The sequence below is a fragment of the Polychytrium aggregatum genome, assembly GCF_025602895.1.
Source record: "Polychytrium aggregatum strain JEL109 chromosome Unknown BJ171scaffold_16, whole genome shotgun sequence".
Lineage (NCBI taxonomy): Eukaryota > Fungi > Chytridiomycota > Chytridiomycetes > Polychytriales > Polychytrium > Polychytrium aggregatum.
Genome location: NW_026516218.1, coordinates 138,772 through 159,661, shown reverse-complemented (window position 1 = coordinate 159,661; position 20,890 = coordinate 138,772). Strand labels below are relative to the sequence as shown.

The 20,890-nt window shown below is 54.2% G+C and overlaps 4 protein-coding genes across 4 annotated transcripts; 2 read left to right on the top strand and 2 right to left on the bottom strand.

Moving 5' to 3' along the window:
• The first annotated feature begins 97 nt into the window (after nt 1-97).
• On the top strand, nt 98-4,031 carry BJ171DRAFT_502629 (P-loop containing nucleoside triphosphate hydrolase protein). The gene is made up of 8 exons (XM_053110779.1): nt 98-774; nt 901-1,488; nt 1,746-1,839; nt 1,968-2,291; nt 2,454-2,518; nt 2,644-2,767; nt 2,952-3,308; nt 3,509-4,031. The coding sequence occupies exons 1-8, from the start codon at nt 179-181 to the stop codon at nt 3,842-3,844; spliced, it is 2,484 nt and encodes an 827-aa protein (XP_052967080.1). The 5' UTR covers nt 98-178; the 3' UTR covers nt 3,845-4,031.
• Nucleotides 4,032-5,211: 1,180 nt separating this feature from the next.
• Nucleotides 5,212-6,066, top strand: BJ171DRAFT_474425 (uncharacterized protein; the record flags this gene model as incomplete). The annotated part of the gene is made up of 2 exons (XM_053108740.1): nt 5,212-5,611; nt 5,747-6,066. The coding sequence occupies 2 exons, from the start codon at nt 5,212-5,214 to the stop codon at nt 6,064-6,066; spliced, it is 720 nt and encodes a 239-aa protein (XP_052967079.1).
• Nucleotides 6,067-6,453: 387 nt separating this feature from the next.
• BJ171DRAFT_502626 (rRNA processing/ribosome biogenesis-domain-containing protein) lies at nt 6,454-10,324 on the bottom strand. The gene is made up of 13 exons (XM_053110778.1): nt 9,852-10,324; nt 9,604-9,768; nt 9,150-9,432; nt 8,926-9,055; nt 8,686-8,773; nt 8,490-8,590; nt 8,267-8,347; nt 7,998-8,154; nt 7,804-7,891; nt 7,479-7,729; nt 7,143-7,409; nt 7,025-7,072; nt 6,454-6,926 (listed from the first exon to the last, which is right to left on the bottom strand). Exons 1-13 carry the CDS (start codon nt 10,191-10,193, stop codon nt 6,630-6,632), a joined length of 2,298 nt encoding a protein of 765 aa, XP_052967078.1. The 5' UTR covers nt 10,194-10,324; the 3' UTR covers nt 6,454-6,629.
• Nucleotides 10,325-19,131: 8,807 nt separating this feature from the next.
• On the bottom strand, nt 19,132-20,713 carry BJ171DRAFT_423408 (kinesin motor domain-containing protein; the record flags this gene model as incomplete). The annotated part of the gene is made up of 7 exons (XM_053107598.1): nt 19,132-19,327; nt 19,438-19,577; nt 19,702-19,755; nt 19,861-19,934; nt 20,088-20,172; nt 20,267-20,383; nt 20,522-20,713. The coding sequence occupies 7 exons, from the start codon at nt 20,711-20,713 to the stop codon at nt 19,132-19,134; spliced, it is 858 nt and encodes a 285-aa protein (XP_052967077.1).
• Between the last annotated feature and the right edge of the window lie 177 nt (nt 20,714-20,890).

Below are 20,890 nucleotides of genomic sequence, written 5' to 3'. Positions count from 1 at the left end.
CCCAGCACCAAATATAGCCACGCCCTTGCCCTTCCCCCTGATGCCGCGCCGATCGGTGCTCGTTGGGCAGATGAAGCCGCTGGGCTGCTCGGCGTCAGAGCAGAGCCCTGGCCAGAGTGCAGCGGGATCAGCAGCGTTTGCCGTTCGAACGAGCGGTGCCAGTATCGGGACCTGAGCCATGAGCATCGCCATTTCGCTGAAGCGGAAAGACATCTCGGCTAGCAGCCCTGTGCCGTCGGATGCGCTCGACCAGAGCCAGTCGGCGATCTCGTCCTTCGACTACGACAACAACCCGAACCCAGCAGCCTCCGAGCATGCCCTGCTGCTGCCCAAGAAGGCCTCGCTGCGGGTCGATGACCAGGACGATCTCTATCGGAACAGCGAACGCATCCTCGTCGATACCGTGACCCCGCTCTTTGCCCCGCCAAAGTCCGACTACACCTACCTTACCCTCAAACCCGACCACCAAGCCCGGCCCATCTGGGTCTGCGACGATGGCAAGATCATCCTCGAGGCCTTTTCGTCGCTCTCTTCGCAGGCGCAGGACTTTCTGACCACCATATCCGAGCCGGTCACTCGTCCTTCGCGAGTCCACGAATACAAGCTCACGGCCTACTCTCTGTATGCGGCCGTCTCGGTGGGCATGGAAACCTCCACCATCATCGAGGTCCTCGAGCGATTCTCCAAGGTGAAGGTGCCGGATCGGGTTGTCCGATTCATCAAAGACTGCACGGTGTCCTATGGAAAGGTCAAGCTTGTCCTCAAGCACAACAGGTAGCGAATCCGTGTCCGTGATCGAGTCGGGATTGCCTCACCGAGTGTGCAAGAGGACCATATGCGCTGGCTGTTCTGACGGAGGCCGACCAGGGGCCGAATTAACCCAGCCGATCGCATCCCAAGGTATTTTATCGAGTCAAGTTACCCAGAAACCCTGCGGCTGCTTCTGCGGGATGAAACGATCAAGAGGGCTCGGGTGGTACGCGACGAGGGCGACGAAGACGATCTCAACAGCCTCCTCAAGAAGACCCACAAAGGAGTCGGCGAGTCAAAGCTCAATTCCGGGGCCGGAAAGATGGGCGACGGCTCCGCGCGACAGGACTCGGACGACTTTGGCGCTGTTATCACCCTTGATCGGGAAGACGATCAGGAAGACGATGGCATGGAGGAGTCGGATTTTTCGCACAGCTTCGAGATCGCCAAGGAGGCAGTCGAGGACGTCAAGAAACAGTGCCGTGACCTGGACTATCCCTTGATGGAGGAATACGACTTTCGCAACGACGATGTCAACCCCAATCTGGACATGGATCTGAGTCCAAAAACCATCATCCGAGACTATCAGGAGAAGAGTCTGAGCAAGATGTTTGGTGGCGGCGGCGGACGGGCGCGAAGCGGTATCATTGTCCTGCCCACTGGCGCCGGCAAAACCCTCGTAGGCATCACTGCTGCCTGCACAGTCAAGAAGAGTACCTTGGTTCTCTGTACGAATGCGTAAGTTAGCTTTGTTCAGTGGCAGGCCGTACTGATACAAGGGTTCAGCACACGACCAATCGCAGCCACGACGCAGTCTGGGGAAAGATGAAGTGCATATGGATGAGAGTCCAAGGTTCCGATGAGTTTGATTCCAAATCTTGGAGCAAATGAGTCGAGTGTCTCCGGGTCGACGATGGCGGCGTATCGATGGACGGCGTATCGACTGGCGGCATATTGACTGGCGGCATATTGACGGGCTCTGCACATCCATCCAGCATCTCAGTCGAGCAGTGGTCAAACGAATTCAAGAATTGGACCACGATCCAAGAGGGGAAGATTGCTAAATTTACTGCAGATCAGAAAGCCAAGGTATCGTGCCCCCTATGCTTGTGTGACTGGTATTGCTCCGCCTATCCATCCGTAGAGCCACCCCATCCATATACACACATATCACAGCACCCAAATCGATGCCTGCCCTGATCCTGTCTGTGCTCTAGTTTGCAGGAGATGCCGGCATCGTTATCTCGACATACACCATGATCTCGCACTCGGGCAAGCGAGCCTGGGATACCCAGCGCATGTTGGAATTCATCAACTCCCGCGAGTGGGGTCTGCTCATCCTCGACGAAGTGCACGTCGTGCCCGCCAACGTTTTCCGTAGAGTCCTGACAACGGTGGCAGCCCACACCAAGCTTGGCTTGACGGCGACGCTGGTCCGTGAAGACGATAAGATCGAAGACCTGAACTTTCTGATTGGCCCAAAGCTCTTTGAAGCGAATTGGATGGATCTTGCTGGCAGGGGTCACATTGCCAAGGTCGAGGTAGGGTCATAGATGTCGGCGGGCGCGGCAGGATTGATCCTGATTACTCTTCAGCCAGCGATGACGTTGTGGCGAGGGAGTGCATTCCACCGATCGGGCGCCGATAGCTCCCGCAGACTCGGGAAGCTCACTCAATCCCTCCATTGCCGGAGCCAATTCCAGGCCACCGAAATATGGTGTGGAATGGATGGCAAGTTTTACAAGCATTATCTTGAATCTACACCTGGGTATGTTTGCAACAACACAGCTGGATCCCTGTCTGGACGGCCTGAAACGGGCAGGTAGCTCGGCGGCCTTGTATACAGCAGGGCAGGTGCTAAAGTTCGCCTTGTATTCCCGATCGATCCTTCAGCAAGAGAAGACTACTTTGTGCAATGAATCCAACAAAGTTCCGAGCCTGCGAATACTTGATTCGATGGCGGGAGCGCGAAGGCGACAAGATCATTGTGTTCTCAGACAATGTCTGCGCCCTCAAGGCAAGTTGTGAGAATCGAGCGGACACGGATGATTGTGCTACGAGTTGATCGTTCTTGGAGTGTTTCGTGACTGCGGTGATCGCCTCGCTCACCCCACGACCGATCTTTTTTTCTTTCTCTCTCTCGTCCGACTCGCTTCCCTTTCTCTTGTCCTAAATCGGATCGCTGTCGGCCCCTCCAACAGCACTACGCAACCAAACTCGGCAGGCCATATATCTTTGGCGAGACTCATATCGAGGAGCGAAAGTCGATCCTCAACCGATTCCGGCAAAACGACCCGCGGTTTCGCACGATCTTTTTGTCCAAGGTCGGCGACACATCGCTGGACTTACCCGAAGCCACGTGCTTGATACAGATATCGTCGCAGTTCGGCAGTCGGCGTCAAGAAGCCCAGCGCATGGGTCGTATTCTCCGAGCAAAGCGCAGAAATGAAGAGGGCTTCAAAAGTCGGTTCTACACGCTCGTTTGCAAAGACACAGACGAAGTGGCATTCAGCGCAAAACGTAGAAGGTTTCTGGTTGACCAAGGCTACGAATTTCATGTAATGCTAACTTGCACCATGTCGCGAGGAGTGTGCTGCCGGTGCGGCGGATCAGCTGCCCCAGCTTCGAATGACAACGGAGCTTGTCATGGACGCAAAGCCGATGCATCGACTATTCCCGCACCTCACATGTCCACCATAGGGATGTCGCCAGATGCGCCATACCACTAAGTCCGGATGCTTCGTGTTTGGTTGTGTAGATCATTCCAAGCGCCGATCAACTTATTCCGCCCAACCTCGACCCGCCGCTCCACTACTCGGTCCAGCGAGAGTCGGACGAGCTGCTGTGCTATGTACAGGATGCTGGCGACGCCGATGGCGACGATGAGTTTGTGCGCGACATCAAGGAGGATGACTTGGCCGGCGTTTTCCAGCATCAGCAGATACAACGCAAGCGCATGTGGGGAAGTAGCGCACGCGCCAAGAGCACTGCCTTGGCCCAAGCCGAAGAACGGAAGCGTCTGAAACGAGAGGCAGATGAACGGGAGAAGCGCCAAAATCCTCTTTTCCGGGCCTGGCGGCGCAGTGGGGTGTAGTCTGCCTGATACAATCCGCCGCTGCGATAGCAGACGAGTAAAGCTTTACTGAAACAGCTCGCCCAAGCCAAAGAACATGCGCCTGGACCCTCAACATCGACGCTGTCATCGACGCTGTCGCCAGTGATCGGGACGAGCTGTTCGGGGCGATCAGGTCTTGACAATACACGACGATGACGATGGCTGATTTGCACAGCGATCACACTCCGCTGCGTTGATTTGATGCTGCGACGGCGGACTGTGATCCATCGAGCACAGGGTTGGACATGGGATCAATGGGCAGGGGCGATCACGAGTACATCGACGGTGATGGCCCTCTTGTGGTGGGTGTGAATCGGCACTCTGCAGTGCGCCGATCCATGAGGCGAGGGTATTGCATGGGGAGCATTTGGATTTCCGCTCGCACTGGCACTCGCTGGACGAACAGGGGAAGATGACTGTGTCTTCTCTCACACAACGGCCCGTTCCGCTTTGTGGGCGTTGTAGTGCATGCAAAGTATATTGAGTTGGATGGGAGCCTGTGTGATGGTGGTGCACTCCAGACAGAGATTGATGAATCTAGCCAAGATCATGGGATTGGGCGGTGTGAGTATGCGGCCAGCAAAACGGTAGCCCTGATTGAAAACAATTGTTGGCTGTGCGGCGATAAGGAGGAATCGAACCCCTGCCGCTTTCGCGACCAGTGGATTTGAAGTCCACTCCCGGGGCCACCCGGGCTCAAATCACCACCGATTCCTGGTGCTGTTGCGTATTTTTAGTCGCCAGCGAAACGGGACACTGCTTCCCGAGCCCGCACGTCCGTCGGGGTTCTGAATACATTGATTCATGTGTCGCTGCACTGCGATGCTGCAATCACGGCTGTCATCCTGGACAGAGCCCCAACATCAATGCAGCACACAGCACGACCGCCGTGTGCAGGGTGATTGTGGGGACTGCAGGGCCGCCTACGATCTTCACCCGGAGATGGTCAAAGTTGTTCTTTCGATTGTAAATGGACGCAGTCGATTGGAGACTCCTCTTTGACAGCGGAAGCGAGTGTGTCCCGCATTTGTAATTGCCCCCCCCCGACGCAGGATCGTTGAGATCGACCTCGGGCAGCATCGTGCTTGGGGTTGCGATTGCTGCAATGTTTGGGCCGCTTGTGCTGTGCGCCGGCTCGGCCGCAGGCGTTACGGATGCCCGCGAACCGCTGGAGCAGCGCACTGATGCTCCCGAATACCCGGAGGTTGTTCGCTGCCAAGCCCGGCATCCCGCCCAACGAGCGAATCGGCGTCGAGGCCCGCCAGCCGATTTTCCAGACTCGCCTGCCCCATATAACGCAGTCCGCGCGGCCCTTTCCATCTCGCAGCCACGATCTGCTTCTCACCATGGACTCCAGCCTCGCCAGGATACAGGCCATCAGCGGCGCCACGCTCTCCGGCGTCCTTCTTGCCCATCTTAGCGGGCATGCCTTGTCGATTGTCTCCTACGAGTGGGCCAACAGAGCTCTTTTGCTCGTCCGGCCCATCTACCAGCATCCTTTGCTCGAGCCAATCTTTGCCGTGACTCTGGCCACTCACGGCTTGGCCAGTCTGGCACGAGTTTGGCTCCGCAAGAGCAAGAGCAAGTCCAAGGACAAGTCGGCCTCTCAGGGACAGTCCGCCGTCAAGGGAACGCCTGCAATCGTTGCTGCACAGCGGGAGATCGACTGGCATCGAAAAGCAGGCTACACTCTGGCGTTTTTCATTAGCGGCCACATCTTTGCCGTTAGACTGTTTCCTCTCTATCGTAAGTTTGACCCCGGTCTGGCTGGAGAATCTACAGAAGATGATCTGGGCATGCTCGGTGGCCTGTGAATGAACACGTTGCTTGGCCCTTTGGCTTGGCAGATGCGAAGGCTAAATCTGGATTATTGAACCACAGATCTCGTCGATCCGTCTGTGATGGACCTGTCCATGGTCACCTATTCGGCCATGACCTACCCCTACTTTTTCCCTATCTACTATGCCGTCCTTGGCACCGCCGGCCTCTATCACGCACTCTATGGAACAGCTAGGGTCTTGAAGCTGAAAACGAAGCGGGGAGTCATGACGTGGGTTGGCTATGGCTCGCTTGCCGTCATGACCCTCACGAGCCTTGCCCTCTCTGGATTTTTGTATCCTATTGATATGACGAAGGCTCCAATCTGGAAGGAAATGCAGGAGGATATGGTTCACAGTGCTGGCATGGGCTTACTGGGCTGATCGGGTCACCTTTCCTCATATACTTTCCAAAACAAAATACAAAGATCGCCTGGCATCCATTCCGAGGCGCTGCTCTTCTTCCTGGACGATAGACGATGGACACCGGGTCTGGGACTGGGTCTGGGCACTGAGACTCGATGCACATCTGTTCACCAGCGAGTGCCGCCAGTGCGAGCGGAAATCCAAATGCTCCACATGCAATACCTTCGCCTCATGGATCGGCGCACTGCAAAGTGCCGATTCACACCCACTACAAGAGGGCCATCACTGTCGATGCACTCGTGATCGCCCCTGCCCATCGATCCCATGTCCAGCCCGGTGCTCGATGGATCACAGTCCGCCGTCGCAGCATCAAATCAACGCAGCGGAGTGTGATCACTGTGCAAATCAGCCATCGTCATCGTCGTGTATTGTCAAGACCTGATCGCCCCGAACAACTCGTCCCGATCACCGGCGACAGCGTCGATGACAGCGTCGATGTTGAGGGTCCAGGCGCATGTTCTTTGGCTTGGGCGAGCTGTGGATACTTGTAAGCAACCCATTTCCTCACGGGTGTTGGTATGTTACTCGTCTTCCTCGTTCTCTTCGCTTTCTTCCTCGTCGCTCTCATCGTCCCCATCCATGTTGATGGAGGGAAAGTCGTACTCATCTTCATCATTACCATCACCTTCGGCCTCGATCGTACGGCTGCTTGTGAAATGGCTGCCCTCAGTGCTGGCGGCCCCTCCGAGCGGAGAGGGATCAGCAGATGGCTGCGGGGGAGCAGAGTTGTGGATAGCGACTTGCGGTCTATCAACTGACTGGGCAGGTACGGGTTCTTTGGCCTCCAGGGGCAATGCCGGGCTGTAAGTCACCTTCGACTGCATTGATGCGGATGGAAGCGACGGATGCGTAAATAGAGCGAGAACCGACTGTGTCGATCATGTGGAGGAGGTCTCAGTGCTGCAGCTGCGCTTACCTCCGAATGAGCTGCGATTTGAGTGCGCATCGACTCCGTGAAGGATGGCTAGAAAACATACAGCTGTTCAATATGGGATTCAGAGTCAGCACGGCTTGCCATTTTATGATGTACACACCTTGATTTTCTTGGGCTCGTGTACAGAGATCAAGCTCTCATTGGGTCGCTTCGATGGCGCTTCAAAGCGGCCCTCGGGACCCGAGCTCGCGAGCGGAGCCGAGGTGCCAGCTTTATTCGTGGACTGCTCCAGATGCAGCGCATCTTTGGCGCTTTCGTCGAGTGGGAGGTGCGCATCTTTGGCATGAGTCTGTCGTTGGATGGGGGGCAGACGCGCGTGCTGAATCAAGTCGGTGATATTCAAGGCACGAATGCAGAGCTCCCGGATCTGTAGAAGCAGTTTGGAAAGGTAAGCGTTTTGCTGATCAAATACGCGCGATCGGGAGAGGGCTTTTACCTCAGGATTGATGTCGGACAGTCCGAGCGAGAACAGCTGGATGGCCGGAGCCAGGGCGACGGAGTGTGTAGCAGAGCTGCTGAGCAGCGTATCCAGCAGACACGTATACAACGATAGCTTGAAGGTGTCGTAGGAATCGCAGTGATAGGTAGGGACACTCGAGGTCATGAGCGTCGAAAGTAGAGCGCGAGTTATACGATACTGGAACTTTGGCTCGACGGTACGCGATGAGCTGACAATCGCATCGATGGCTGTATGGATTACGAATACGGATAAGGATCGACACGATTCAAATATAGTGGCTCTAACAGGCTCGCACTCGTACCCTGGACAGCAGCGGTCTTTAGTTCCCACGGCCTATTGTCGCTTGGGAGGCCGTGGTTTTGAGAGTCGTGGCCCTTGGACTTTTTGGACTGGTAATTGAACAGGGTATCAATATCGGCACAAAGGCACAGCAATCCAAACAGCGACGCACGTATCGACCCAGCAAGCTCAATCGAACAGAGGGCGGCCAGGGACCTGCTGAACTTCAAGATTGACTGTTTGCGATGCACCACGTTGCTCAAGAGACTTCAATGCTTCAACTATAGTGTGATCGATACTCAGCGACACAAAATGGGGCCCGAGGATCTGGGCACACCTTCGAACCGCGTGGAAGGCTCGAATGCGGAGCGTGCTAAGAGTTGGGAGACAAACGTTGGTTGCATGTTTACGATCGACATACCCTGGCACTCGGATTACTGGGACAGTGACAGAAACGCTCGCATAAAGCACAGCCAACTACATACGTCGAGTGCTCGGAAATTGAGAGGCACTTGGCACAGGCCGACCAGATCGAGGCTGCATCGCGCAGCAAGTGAGCACGGAACCTGCAGCGAGTTATGGAGATTTTGACAAGCATAAATAAGCACATCCGAGAACACAGACGAGACGATGCTGGTCCAAGATGGGGGTCAACCGGATGCGATTCCATATCGTGAACTTGAATGCATCTGCTCTAATGCCAGTCACCTCGTCACGAGATTCACGAGTAGATCCATGGTGACCTCATGAATTGAAGCCATAGCCATGAGAAGTGACTCAAACTCGATGGTCAAACTGCCCTGCGATGGCTGTGGCAGGCAATCATATCAGTGCCGCATATTCATAGCCAGCAAGCCTCCACGGTGTGGCAGTGGTCGCTCGATTGAGCACTTGCTGAGCTTACCAAAGCGCCGCGCGACACATTCATGATTCGCGAAATGAGATTCAGATACGGGCGGGACTGAAGCGACTGGACACCAGACCGTGCCATGCTGGAGATGGAATACGACAGGTGCGCTTTTAGCGCCGCAGACCAGCAGCATTGTCATGGCCAAGGCAGGGGAACAGCATATCCAGTGCATATCGGACCAGAGCGATGCCGGAAACAGACAACTCGAGCCGCATGCTCGTCAGGAGGCACTACCATAGGCTTCTGGATAGACATTCCAGAATCGTGCGGACCCATGCGGTCAAAATGAGCAGTCGAGATTCATCCCGTGCTGTCTCGAGTGCGGGGATATGGAAGGATGGATACGAAATCTTGGCGTATTCCTCTGAAGGAGCCATTCACATGGTCACAAACATCCCAGCCAGTCAGATTGATGCTTCGCGGGCAGATTAGGGATGTTTGCGCTGCATCAAGCTTACCTTCGTCGATGCAGCTAAAGGCGCGGTCCAACAGGGAATGCGTCGTGCCGATGAGTTTCATTTGCAAGCGCATGTGTGCATCTTCGTGGTCACCCTTCTGTAACCCGAGCGATCCAACAGCGAGCAGAATATTCGATGCGGCCTCGACAAAATCGCTCGGCAGCGTCACTTGTTCTGTAGGAAGCAGCACTCGAAGGCAAGCCGACTCGAGCTTTTCAATGTGTCCGCGGAATGCCGTTGGAAAGGCATCGATTGCGCGGGTGAGATTCTTGGAAATCGCAGTCTAACGGGGCGTTGGCAGGTCAGCAAGCGACAATAGCACAATACAACCGCCCAGCGGCTCGGTGGGACGAGAGTCCTCCCCAAGCATGTGCGGCAATAGGATAATCGAGCATCTCTGGGTGCCCGGGTCAGCGACGGTCGTGATGCGACACTCGATGGCCAGATCACTTACGAAGCACTCGCTACTCTTGTCCAAATTCGCAATGACGACCGGGATGAGTTTGTGAAGATATGGCGCTGAGGTGTCGCGGACCAGATCGGGGAATCTCCAGGTTCGCTCCACAAGATCAAGCAGCAGGGCGAGCGACTCAAATAGTATGACATCCTTTTGAGGTCTCTGAAACACGGACGATCGCGAAGTTGATGAACAGCTCCACTGACAGGCGAAAGGCAAACACATCCAAGCACAGTGGCACTTACAGAGATATGGGACATGATGATATTGCACCACGACGCGACCGACTGCTTGAAGAGCGAAGGGGACTGGGCAATCGAAAGCCGGATCAAGCCGATGGCGACCCATCGCACCGCCTCGTCCTTGCTTTGCAGGAGGGAGCTAATTCTCGTTGCCCATTTTTGGAGAGCACTGCTCAAGGCCGGGACACTGCCAGAATATTCGGGACGAGCGATGGCCTGGTCGACAACTTCGATGTATCGATTGCTCCGGAGGATATCGGAGATGAATGCCAGATGCGACGGCGCCTCGGAGTCGTCCAAAAGGAACTTGGAGATGAGCGTTGAGAGAGCCTTTGCGGCATCCATGGTAAAATGAAGGAGAGGCGCGACTGGGGTGGCTAGCGTTGCGTACTTGAGCTTGTCGAGTGGACTTTTCAGCGTCCAGAAGCGCTCTCGTCTGTCGATCGTCGCTTTCGCCTGTCGATCGTCGCTCTCGTCTGTCGATCGTCGCTGTTTTGCAGATCGCCTGGCAAACAAAATTTGGCTTGGGCTCACGTGGCACGGCCCTGCCTGCGCCACGTCGGAGTTTGGAGTGTTGGAGCCAGCGAGTCCTGCACACCGCTCCAAGACGATACCGCTGATGGGCCATCCGCAGCCAAGACCCGGTGAGAGAATAGCGCAAGCTCACCAACATCGCCGGCAGGTCAATCTCGTGGGACGTATCGCTCATTATGAATATCGTTTATTGCGTTTTGCACTCAGGGACATTCTCTTCTTTGGAATCGGTCTTGGGCTTGGCGCCCACACGTCCTCTGGCAAATTTCTGTAGATTGAGACGCAGCGTGGTGAGCAGCCAGTCGGCCAGCCAGTCAGGGACACTGAATGCACTGAGGATAGTCAGCGATCCTTACCCGTGATCCGGCGGAGCTCGCATTACTTGGATTGGGTGGCGCATTCTCGCATGCCACCGTCGCTGCTGCAGCAGTCTTTTCTGCCTCGGCCAGCTGTGCCCGTTGTTGCTGGCGAGTGCGCCGCATCGGAAGCTCGCGCATTGGGGGAGCATCGCTCGCAGGCTCTGGTGGGACTTGGCTTTCGCTTGGGGCAGATGAATCCAAGGTGCCAGACTCCTTGGGCTGGAGGAGAGTCACCGACTGTCAGCCCAGCATCGATCAGCACATGGAGCAAAGTGGACACGCGAAACAAACCTGAGACAAAAGCGCCGCTTCAAGCTTGATGATACGACTTTCGGCCTTCACGAGCTTGCTTTCAGCTGTGGGAACGAGTACGTCTCAGCCATCCCATTGTGATTGCTGAGCAGAGCCGCGATGCAGTACTGCGCTGCCAGACTCACTCTCTTTGAATGCCAAGGATGCTTGCTTGCGCTCGCGCTTAAGAATCTCGACTTCGTCTCGGAGACGCTGTGACTCATCGCCAAACTTGTCGATGTTGATGGTCTGTCCAGGAGAGTTTATGGCATGAATACACACGGGCCAGTCATCCAGCACTCAGCCACAGAGGCTGGCGCCATATTTGTACAGACCAGCACGTGAACGGGAATAGTGGGGCTTACCTGATCATCGCTCGCCTATGCAGTGGGACAATAATAAACATCAGCCGGAATGTTGTCAGTGGCGTGGCTGTCTCTCCGCCTCGGCTCAGTAGCACATGACGAAACTTACCGTTGCGGCGCTTTCGTGGGCCGCGGACCTGTGTTTGGTGGGCAAGGGGACGCGCGTGTATGGGCGAGAGGATAGGTTGATGAGCATAGTGTACGAGTTACGGAGCCGAACGACGAGCAGAGCACCACCGAAGTCAGAAGGTAGATCTCGTCCGGCTTGGCTTACTGGAGCAGCCGAATCCGCTCGTCTTGCTCTTCGATAAGTTTTCGGAAATGCTGGCACTCTTTCTCATGCGTCGTCTGGAGTTTGGTGTACTTTTCCTGGAGAGAGAGGGAGAGAGAGAGAGAGAGAGAGCGAGAGAGAGAGAGAGAGAACGCATCAGTATTGCAGTTGCACCATCGCTTCGAGCCGGCAGCGCCCAGCCAGTTACAATAGTACCTTGAGTGCTTGGATGTCCAGAGAATATTTTGCGGTCTGTGTTTGCATGAGCTTCGCATACTTTTCATCGTTCGACAGCTGCACGCCTTTGGTGGCCTCATTGATGAGCTCTTGAAGCGATCTCCGTTCCTTTTCTATGGCCCGTATTTTTTCGGCGTGGGACTGCTCCAGCTTGGCCTGCAGCTCTTCTTCGCGGCACCGCATGGCACTATGCAGCTCTTTTTCCTTGGCGGAGATCTTGGATTCCTGTGTGTCCACAGTGTTTTGATTTGATGGCGTCGATTAGCAATATTAGTACGCGAGCGCGCTTGCAGCTGTGAAGCAATGCTAGCTACGGTATTCGAAATCGCTGTCGAGCTTACCACATCATGCAGTTCGGTGCCAAGACGCTCGATTTCTTCAGACTGTTGCTGGAGTTGCTTCTCCTGTCCGATCGATCGTTGCTCCAAAATCTCATATTCGTTGGATTTTTGTTGCATGTTCTGGATGGCCAATTGGTTTTAGCTCGGGTCCAACTGCAAAACCAATTACCAGTCACGACTAACCTCAAGAAGCTGACTTTGGCGAGCCTTTATCTCATCGAGCGACTGCTGCTTGTGCTTCAGCTCCTCAGATAGATCCTGGACTTGTATCAGCAGCCCCTGGTGGAATGACTGTGGTTATTATATAGCGCTGCACATACAATGTCGCCGATGCTCTACTGCGCCATTCCAAGGGAAACAAATGGAGACTCACTTCGTTTCTGGTCGAAAGCTCTTCGATTTGCGATCGGGCAGCCTGGACTTGGACAGAGAGCTCATTCTTGGCCGTCAGGACAGACTTTTTCTCCAACGAGAGGTCTACAGCGGGTCAGGCGCAATGTTAGCAAAGAAACAAACAAATGATTTTGTCCAGCTACATCCTTTGGAAAAGATACTGACCGTGACGAGCGGCATTGAGATCATTCAGGCAGGACTCGAGCTGAGCTTGGAGATCTTCTCGATGAGCGCACAGCTCCTGGTGCCATTGATTGATGGTAAGGATAGCCACAGTGAGCCCCTGAGCCACAGCCCGTGTCATTGCAATCGATCACGCTCAGCGCTACCTGGTGTGCTCGGTGCATGTTTTCGGTGCGCTCCTCAAGTTCGCTCTGTAGACTTTGAATGCGGTCATCGCGGGTCTGTGACATGCCACAGTGTTAGTCTCCATCCGGTCGCTCCGATAGACACAGCAAGAGCATACCTTGATGACTGTAGTCATATTTTCCAGTCGCAGCTCAAGATCTTGGATAGATTTGGCGTGGGCCTCTTTTTCTGGAGATCGCATGTTGTGGGCATGATGGATGCGTGTTATGATTCGGGATGAGACACCGCTTGAGCTTTGCAAACGCGAGCGACAGCTTACCCGAACGGACGCTATTTAGTTGCTGTTCAAGGGTATCGGAGGCTTCTTTGACACTCTTGTGCATCTCGGATAAGGTTTGCAAGTCCTTGTGGGTCGAAATAACCTCGTGCTCCATTTTTTGGCACCGCTCCTGCATGTTGCTATACTGACGTTGGTGCTCTTGTGTCTGGGCGTCCCTCTCTTGTTGTCTGTCTTGGAGCTCAGCAATTCGCGTATTCTGGATCTACAATCAATCATGCAAATGAACCGATCATCAGATTCCTCGAAGCATCAAGTACCCCATGCCGCTTCGAGCGCGACCGACTGAGTTAGGGTCGTACCAGATGTTCAGCCTCGGCCTGCTCCAGCTGCAGTGACAGCTTGCGGTATTCTTCCGAAGCGCGTGCAGCCTCCACAGCAGCAGTGGTCTTCTGGGTCTCCAGGTGCTCTTCAAGCCGCCTCACTACTTGGGAGCATTCCTCTTTCTCAGCTGCCACCAAGGCAAGCTGTTGTGCTTGCATCTAGTACATCACCAAGACCATGTTAGCGCGCCTGATGATGAGTGTGCACGTTCTCAGCAGGGTGAAATACATCGCTTACCCGCAAGTCCTCTTGAACCGATTGCAGCTGACTACGTAGACTTTCGGAAGCGCATTTTTGATTCGCCAGATCGGCTTCAAATTGCTCAGCGAGCGAACGTGAGCTGCAGAGCTGAGCCTCCAATTCGTTTCGAGCTACTGTGACTTGCTCGATCTCGACGAGTAGCTCCTCAGCTTTGCATCTCTCAGCCTATCAAAAATGTTCGCATCGGGAATAAGAGGCGCATTTTGGGACCCACTCGAAGGCTGCTTTCGAACCCTAGAGCCTTACCTCTAGATCCACCTCGAGACGCTTCACCTTCTCTTGCAGGTCTTGGTTTCGCGACTCTGCCACAACACCATTCTCTGCGCAAGTCTTTTGTGCTTCGAAGGCTCGGTTGAGCTCGTCCAGCTGGCGTTGTAGCGACTCGGACTCGGTGGCTTTGGAGGTCAAGTTTTCCGAGGCAACATCGACGGCGGCTTGCAGCTCCTAACGCATACCAAAGGCCATATCAGACACTCGCCTCGAAGCAGCCACTACGCCACGCACCCGCAGTGTTGGGCCTCCGTGCTATGGCTATCGCACCTGGACCCGTGCTTCAAGAGCGCAAATCTTCTTCAAACAGGCATCGGACGCATCCGAGTGATCCCGCAGCATGCTCTCGCGCTCTTCGCTTTGGCGGTCGAGATTCTTGCAAAGTTCGCTTATCTGAGTTTCAAGCTGCTGGTTTCGTGTCGAGTCGGCTTCCAACTGATCTCGCTGTGTCTGTTGCCGCAAAATATCAGCTGTCGAGCTGCCATGTACGCAAATTTACTTTTGCGCCGTCACGGCCTTACCTGAATCTTGGCCTCGAGCTGGGCGATAACCAACTCAAAATCGCCATTTTTGGCCTGGGCGGTCCCGAGAGCAGCCAAGCTGCTCACGTTCTCATCGAGCTGTCGCTGCAGATCGGCAACTTGCCCTTCCAACAGCATGCTCTGAGCGGCCGTTTTGGAAAGCGCATCTTTCAGAGAGTGGTTTTCGACTTTTTGCGCCTGTGGGACGTTCGATGTGGTATAGTACCGAAATTTGGGAATCAGCAGGTGGCACGCGCGACAAGAGCCGTCGGTACTCGGCGTTCCAAAGGAGATGCTATCGGTATCTACCTCGTAGGCTTGGTTCGTGGCTTCTACTTGACCGGAGAGGACCACGATGCTGTCACTCTGAGATCGGTTGACAGAAACGCATGAATCAGCATCCTCAAAGTTCGCTCAGGCGTGGAATTGTGCCTAGACCTACATGTTCTTGGAGGCTTTCCTGGGCACTTTGCATTTCCGATTGCGCATTCAGGTATCTGAACCAAGTTGATACACTTTCAGTCAGCACTCCTTCACAGCTGTTCATCAATACTCAACATAGAGGTATCATCTCCTGCATATTTGCACTCCGCTGGACGCAAAACATCTTACCTCTGCTCGAACGATTGCAGCTCCGACACACGCAGCGAAAGTTGAGCTCGCTCTGCCTTGATCTGAAAACAGTGTCCATTGAGAAGCGCAGAGATAGTAGTCAGAGCAAGTGAGCCACCTGTATCGATCCAAGGGATCAACAGCAGCCCCTCCCACAGATATGATATATGCAGTCCGCAAAGTGGAGAGGACAGTGGAGGCGTAAACAAAGTTCGAGCACCGACCTCCTCAAGGCTCAGGTTACTTTGCGCCAGCGCTTCAGTCTGGGATTGGTGTTGACTCTCCAGCTCCACGAGCCTCTGGGAAAGAGTCTGAATACGCTGTTCGAGCTGAAAGTGGTGTGGAAATGAGTACAGATCCAATGGACAGCACTACTGGAGCAAAAATCGTGCACCGACGCACCTGGGCGTTCTCGCGCTGAAGCTCTTGAGTCGATTCGGCACTGGCCTTGATCTCACTCAGCATTTTTGTGTTCTGGGCTTTCAGTTCTGAGTTTTGGGCATTGGACTGCAGGCGCCGCCAGTCCAGGTTAGTAGTGCCTCGTGCCTTGAAGGCTGCAGGTCTTCAAACTGTCGTGTATCGATCGCTAGACAGCGCCGAGGGCCTGTTGCCAGCGAAAATGCCCCAAATATCACTTACTTCAGCGAGATTCGACTTTGCTTGTGCCAGCCGCTGCTCCACGGTTCTCAGGCCTGCCTCAACAGCCTCGAAGCTCTCAGTCAGTCCCTTTGCTACAGCAACCTCGGCTTCCTGTAGAGCAGAGTCGATGAGTGGATGTTGCTGCTATAAAGTCACCCACGGGCTCCATCGTCGCTTACCCGCTCGTTGATGAGTTGATCGCGCTCGTTTGTGCAGTTTCTCAGCTCTGTTTCGAGGTCCACAAGCCTGCGCTCTAGAGTAGTATGGGCTTGGCGTAAGGCCTCGAGAGGCTCAAGCTCCCTCAGTCTGGCAGTCTGCAAAGCGAATTGGTTAGTTGTGTGGTCTTGAGTCAGAGAGTCGAGCAACGCAGATGAAAGTGAGGTGTAGCTCGAACCTTCTCATGAAGCTCGGCTTTGAGGGCCGCAACCTGGGCCTCGGATGAGCTCAGCATGCTCTTTTGCTCAGCTATTTCGGTTCGATGCAAATCTTTCTCTTGCTTTTGCTCATCTTCCATCTGTACGTTCCAGCCAAGCATTGACCATCAGTTGGGACGAAGCCGAAGCAAGCACCTCCGTCACCAAACACAAGTATATCCGGCTACTGGGACGGTGGCTTGCTCACCTTTACAAGCAGCTCTCCGCTGGTAGCCTCCTGCTGGTCATAATGTGCTTGGAGTTGGTGCAATTTGGTGCTTTGGCTCTCGAGTTCCGACTGGGAGCGGCTCAACTTGTCAACCACGCTCTCAAGCTCAGCCTTTACTTGAGTCAGCTCACTTGCTAGTTGCATCTCAGAAAGCTCTGACTTTGACTTATCCACAGAAGCACGGCGGATGTTTGCATCGAGGAGTCCCAGCATCCGACCCATCTCGGCAGCAAGGTCGCCTGGGGCCAGAGTCTGATTCAGCAGGACACGGATGTGTTCGAGCCCGTCGTCAGAGCCACCAGTCGTGGAGATGGATTTCGAATCAGCCAACGTCCCCACGTGCTGGAGGATGCTGTCCTTGAGGGCTCTATAGAAGCTGGAGAACGACTGTGACTCAGTTTGCTGAGAGTCCAGCAGCGTCCGGGCGTGTGCAACTTCGGCAGCCCAGCGCTCGTTCGCGACTCTAAGCTCGGATGACTCTTGTCGGCTCTGCTTCAGCGCCTCCTGTTGCTGTAGGATCTCGGCATTTTGGCTCTCCACGGTCTGGGTCATTGCCGTGATTTGATGCGTGTAGTCGGAGCACTGAACTTCAAGCGCTTTGATCTGCCGCCCTTGGTCGGCAGCGGCCTTGGATGAGCTTTCCGCCAGTGCCGCTAGTTCGTTTACGGCATTGGAACGCTGGGAGCGGAGCTGTTCAAGCTCATTTTGTGACCCCTGTACAGCAAATTCAAGGCGAGAAACGCTCTCCATTGAAACCCGCAACTGCTCCTCCAGAGATATCGAGGTTAGCTGAGTCTCGAGTATTTGTGCTTTGTATCGCTCAACCTCGGCTTCAAGCTGCCGTATGACCTAAATACACCGTTGAAAAATGGAGGCGGTAACGGTGTTAGTACTTGCTGTAACAGCTTCGTGCATGCCTGAGTTTGTCAGAGCCCACGATCGCCTCGCAAGTATTCAAACACTACGATGGTGAGTCTGCATGAGTACCTTTTGGGCGTTCTCGGCTCGTTCGAGGAGTACAGCGCTATTGCATGTCGCTTCAAGCTCCAAAAACTCGATTGATGCATGTTCGGATTGCAGCCTCCGGCTGTGACGTTGGTGAATCTTGGCCAACTCGAAATTTGAATCGCGAAGATTCTCCACATAGTCGACCAGGCTCTGCAAATCGCATCGGGTCAACCAAATAACACAGGTACTCGTCGCTCTCCAGGCACCATACAAGCGCGTAGCCTCGAAATAGTTGGGCAGCATACTTTGAGCTCAGACGGAGGATCGGGACAATCGACTTCGTTGACAAGATGGTCGACAACTTGCAGTGTTTTAGCTTTCCAAGCACTCTAGATGTGGCACAGATTCGGAACTCAAAGGGTGAATATGGGGTTGATCCAAGACAACGCTCTTCCGGAATCGGAGCCGACGACGCAATCTTTCCTTACCTTGGACAGCTCGGCAAACTCGACGTAGGATGGGGCCACAAGGCTTTGCTCACCCTTCGTACTTGTTCCAAACGAAACCTTGGATTGAGTTCATGGCGGTTAGCGACAAGGCATCATCGAGGAGTATGCGGCGGCATGAAACGAACGCCATCGATCATGGCGTACACGATCGAACAACCTACATGTCGTTTTTTGCGCACAGGCTCTCCGTCGATTTCACCGACGTTGCCTTCGGCAGTGCCGCCGTTTTCATCATCAGCTGTATCCTCAAGCTATAACCCGTGTTAACCCATAATCTATCGAGCATATTCGATCATATCTTTCCTTCCTTCCTTCCTTCCTTCCTTCCTTCCTTCCTTCCTTCCTTCCTTCCTTCCTTCCTTCCTTCCTTCCTTCCTTCCTTCCTTCCTTCCTTCCTTCCTTCCTTCCTTCCTTCCTTCCTTCCTTCCTTCCTTCCTTCCTTCCTTCCTTCCTTCCTTCCTTCCTTCCTTCCTTCCTCGCTTGCTCCCATATATTCTCACCAGAAATTCACTCGGCTTGAAAAACGCAATCGTCTGTCGGCGCGGGCCATCGCGACTGCGCTATATCAGAGAAATCAAGCGTGCCGGTGAGTCAGCGCAAGATAAGCGAACGCCCCTGCGCTTCAGATACAAGGCGCCACTTACCTTGGACGGAATGCGGGATGCGCTCGCTTGAATCGACGAAGCGTGGATGATTTTAAGCTGCTTCATCTGCATTTCTATCCGTTTCTTGAACTCAGCCTCGATTTTGTCACTGGCCCGCGTGGCCTAGCAGTACGTAATCCGAGAGCTTGGATGAGCTCGTTGTCGACTGTACACGCAAAATATCTCCTTGCAAAGATGGAGACGAGCCACGGCTTTGGCCCAAATCAACAATATAGGCCTGACCTCGGCCTTGGCTTTCGCTGTGCTCACCTCTTCAAGCTGCTTGGTGAGCTCCGCGATGTGGTTTTGCTGCTTTTTGATAAGCGTGTTCTGAATGTCATGCTTTGTGATGATCTGTCACGACACAGAAAGAAGAGGCGTCGGCATTAGGGGAAAGGGCTCGCCGGTAGGGAGCGCCAAGAAACCATTCGACGGCGACACCACAGCAACCGGCTTGCGTTCATAGGCTGTGCAGATTACCGTACCTCATTTACTTCAGGCTTATTCTTGACTTGTTTGGCCTTTCCCGCAAACTTCAGAGTGCTGTGGGTTTCGTCGATATATGCCGCCGCAGGCGTTACCGTGCAGATGATGCTGGTTCGGGCATTTCCACCCAGAGACGACTGCAGGATCCGAGTCAGCTTGGAGTCTCGGTAAGGAACATGCGAAGCACTGCAGATTCATCGTGTGTTAGACGGGCCGACCGACAGGTCTTTTGTGTTAGCCTTGGCCAAATGCTGGGCAGGTGCAGATTGGGTGGGTAGGCGATCGTATTTTCTTACGCGGAGCCCTCTTCGGTTAGCTTCTTGATGACGTTTCCAAGCGCCAGCAAACTCTTGTTGATGTGACCGCCCTCTTTGAGGCGAACTCCCTCAGCGCCTGTGTGGCCGACTCTTTCGGAGCCAGCAAGATCAACAAGATTCTATCGACTCGAGTTAGCAGTAAGCCAACTGGGGCTCGAGAAACTGAGCAGTACCCAGGTCGGCGAGACAAACCCCACGAACTGACGCCAACTGATATCGAAACTCCAATATTGCCAAGCCTACCAGGGTGGAGACCTTCACTGCCGCTGAAGGCACGTCTTCAAGCGAGGCACCAGACTGGTTCGGCGCGCTCTCGATTGTCTGGTGAATAGAGCCATACAGTGTTAGTCCCACACCTACAGCAGCCCTCGACTGTCGCCGTTTTTTGAACGCAAGATGTACACTTACAATCCGAAATATAGTATGTGAGCGACTGCTGAACTCGTTGATGTTGGTTTCACCCACATGTCGGTTCGCTAATGTCGAATGCAGGAATGTTATCTCAGTAGGGCGCAATCAACAGACCGCAACACTCCGATGCCACTCACTGCCCAGGGAAGGAAACATTCACGCGGCTCGTTGTACCAAAGTCCAAAGCGGTTATGTGTGCCAAACTGACTGGGACTTACCTTCGCCAATTCTCAGACACTGATCGATTTCATCGAGTGATCCCACGGACAGCTCCGTCAGCCCTTTGATGAACATCTCACGGCTCTATGTGCGAGAGAAACGTGACAAGTAGCAGGCTGTGTTATTCATACCGATCTGGGTGAAGCAGTCGCTGCGAGATGAAGTGTCAATGCCGCACCTGCGGGTTTTCTTGGATCTTGAGATTGACGCTGTTTTCTGGATTGAGCAAGTCCTTGATGACCTCGTTGTAAATCTCCAAGTAGCTCACACGAAGCAAAAAATCGCGATTGGACGACTGTCGACATGATTTCCATGGTCAGGGTCGATTGCGGCCGTTGCCGCTTTTATGGGGCACGGGGAAAGGCGACATCCCATCGACCACCTGTCCAGCTACAGGTGTGTGATCCCCTGGTCCAGCTGCATTGAGTGCGACGCAAGTCAGAGAGCGTACCGCAATGACAGTCTGGAAAATCTGCATGATCGCCATCGAAATGATTCCGTCGCTGTTTTCAGAGCCCTTCATCGTGTAGGTCTTGCCAGATGACGTTTGTCCATATGCGAAAATAGTGCCTGCAGTGCACCCAGGCGTCCGTGCAAGGAGACCGATACGAGAGTGTGTATGCATGTGAGCAACATATGCCATCGGATCAAACGGGGGAGCCCCTATGCGACTTTCATGGACGATCGGGCTCGTTGGCTAGGAGACTTGACCGGATCGCCGATCCTGCTTAAGCGATAGCCGATAGTCGACGGCCAATCCCAATTCGCCAATGCTTCATGCGATCGATATTCACCATTGACA

Bases quoted from the DNA above. Each gene is read 5' to 3' on its own strand.
- BJ171DRAFT_502629 (XM_053110779.1), top strand. From the start codon at position 179: ATGAGCATCGCCATTTCGCTGAAGCGGAAAGACATCTCGGCTAGCAGC. The intron at 775-900 runs GTAGCGAATCCG...TCGCATCCCAAG, and splicing joins CTTGTCCTCAAGCACAACAG to GTATTTTATCGAGTCAAGTT. The intron at 3,309-3,508 runs GTAATGCTAACT...TTGGTTGTGTAG, and splicing joins ACCAAGGCTACGAATTTCAT to ATCATTCCAAGCGCCGATCA.
- BJ171DRAFT_502626 (XM_053110778.1), bottom strand. From the start codon at position 10,193: ATGGATGCCGCAAAGGCTCTCTCAACGCTCATCTCCAAGTTCCTTTTG. The intron at 8,348-8,489 runs GTGACTGGCATT...AACTCGCTGCAG, and splicing joins CTCGTGAATCTCGTGACGAG to GTTCCGTGCTCACTTGCTGC. The intron at 8,155-8,266 runs GTATGTAGTTGG...CCCAACTCTTAG, and splicing joins TCAATTTCCGAGCACTCGAC to CACGCTCCGCATTCGAGCCT.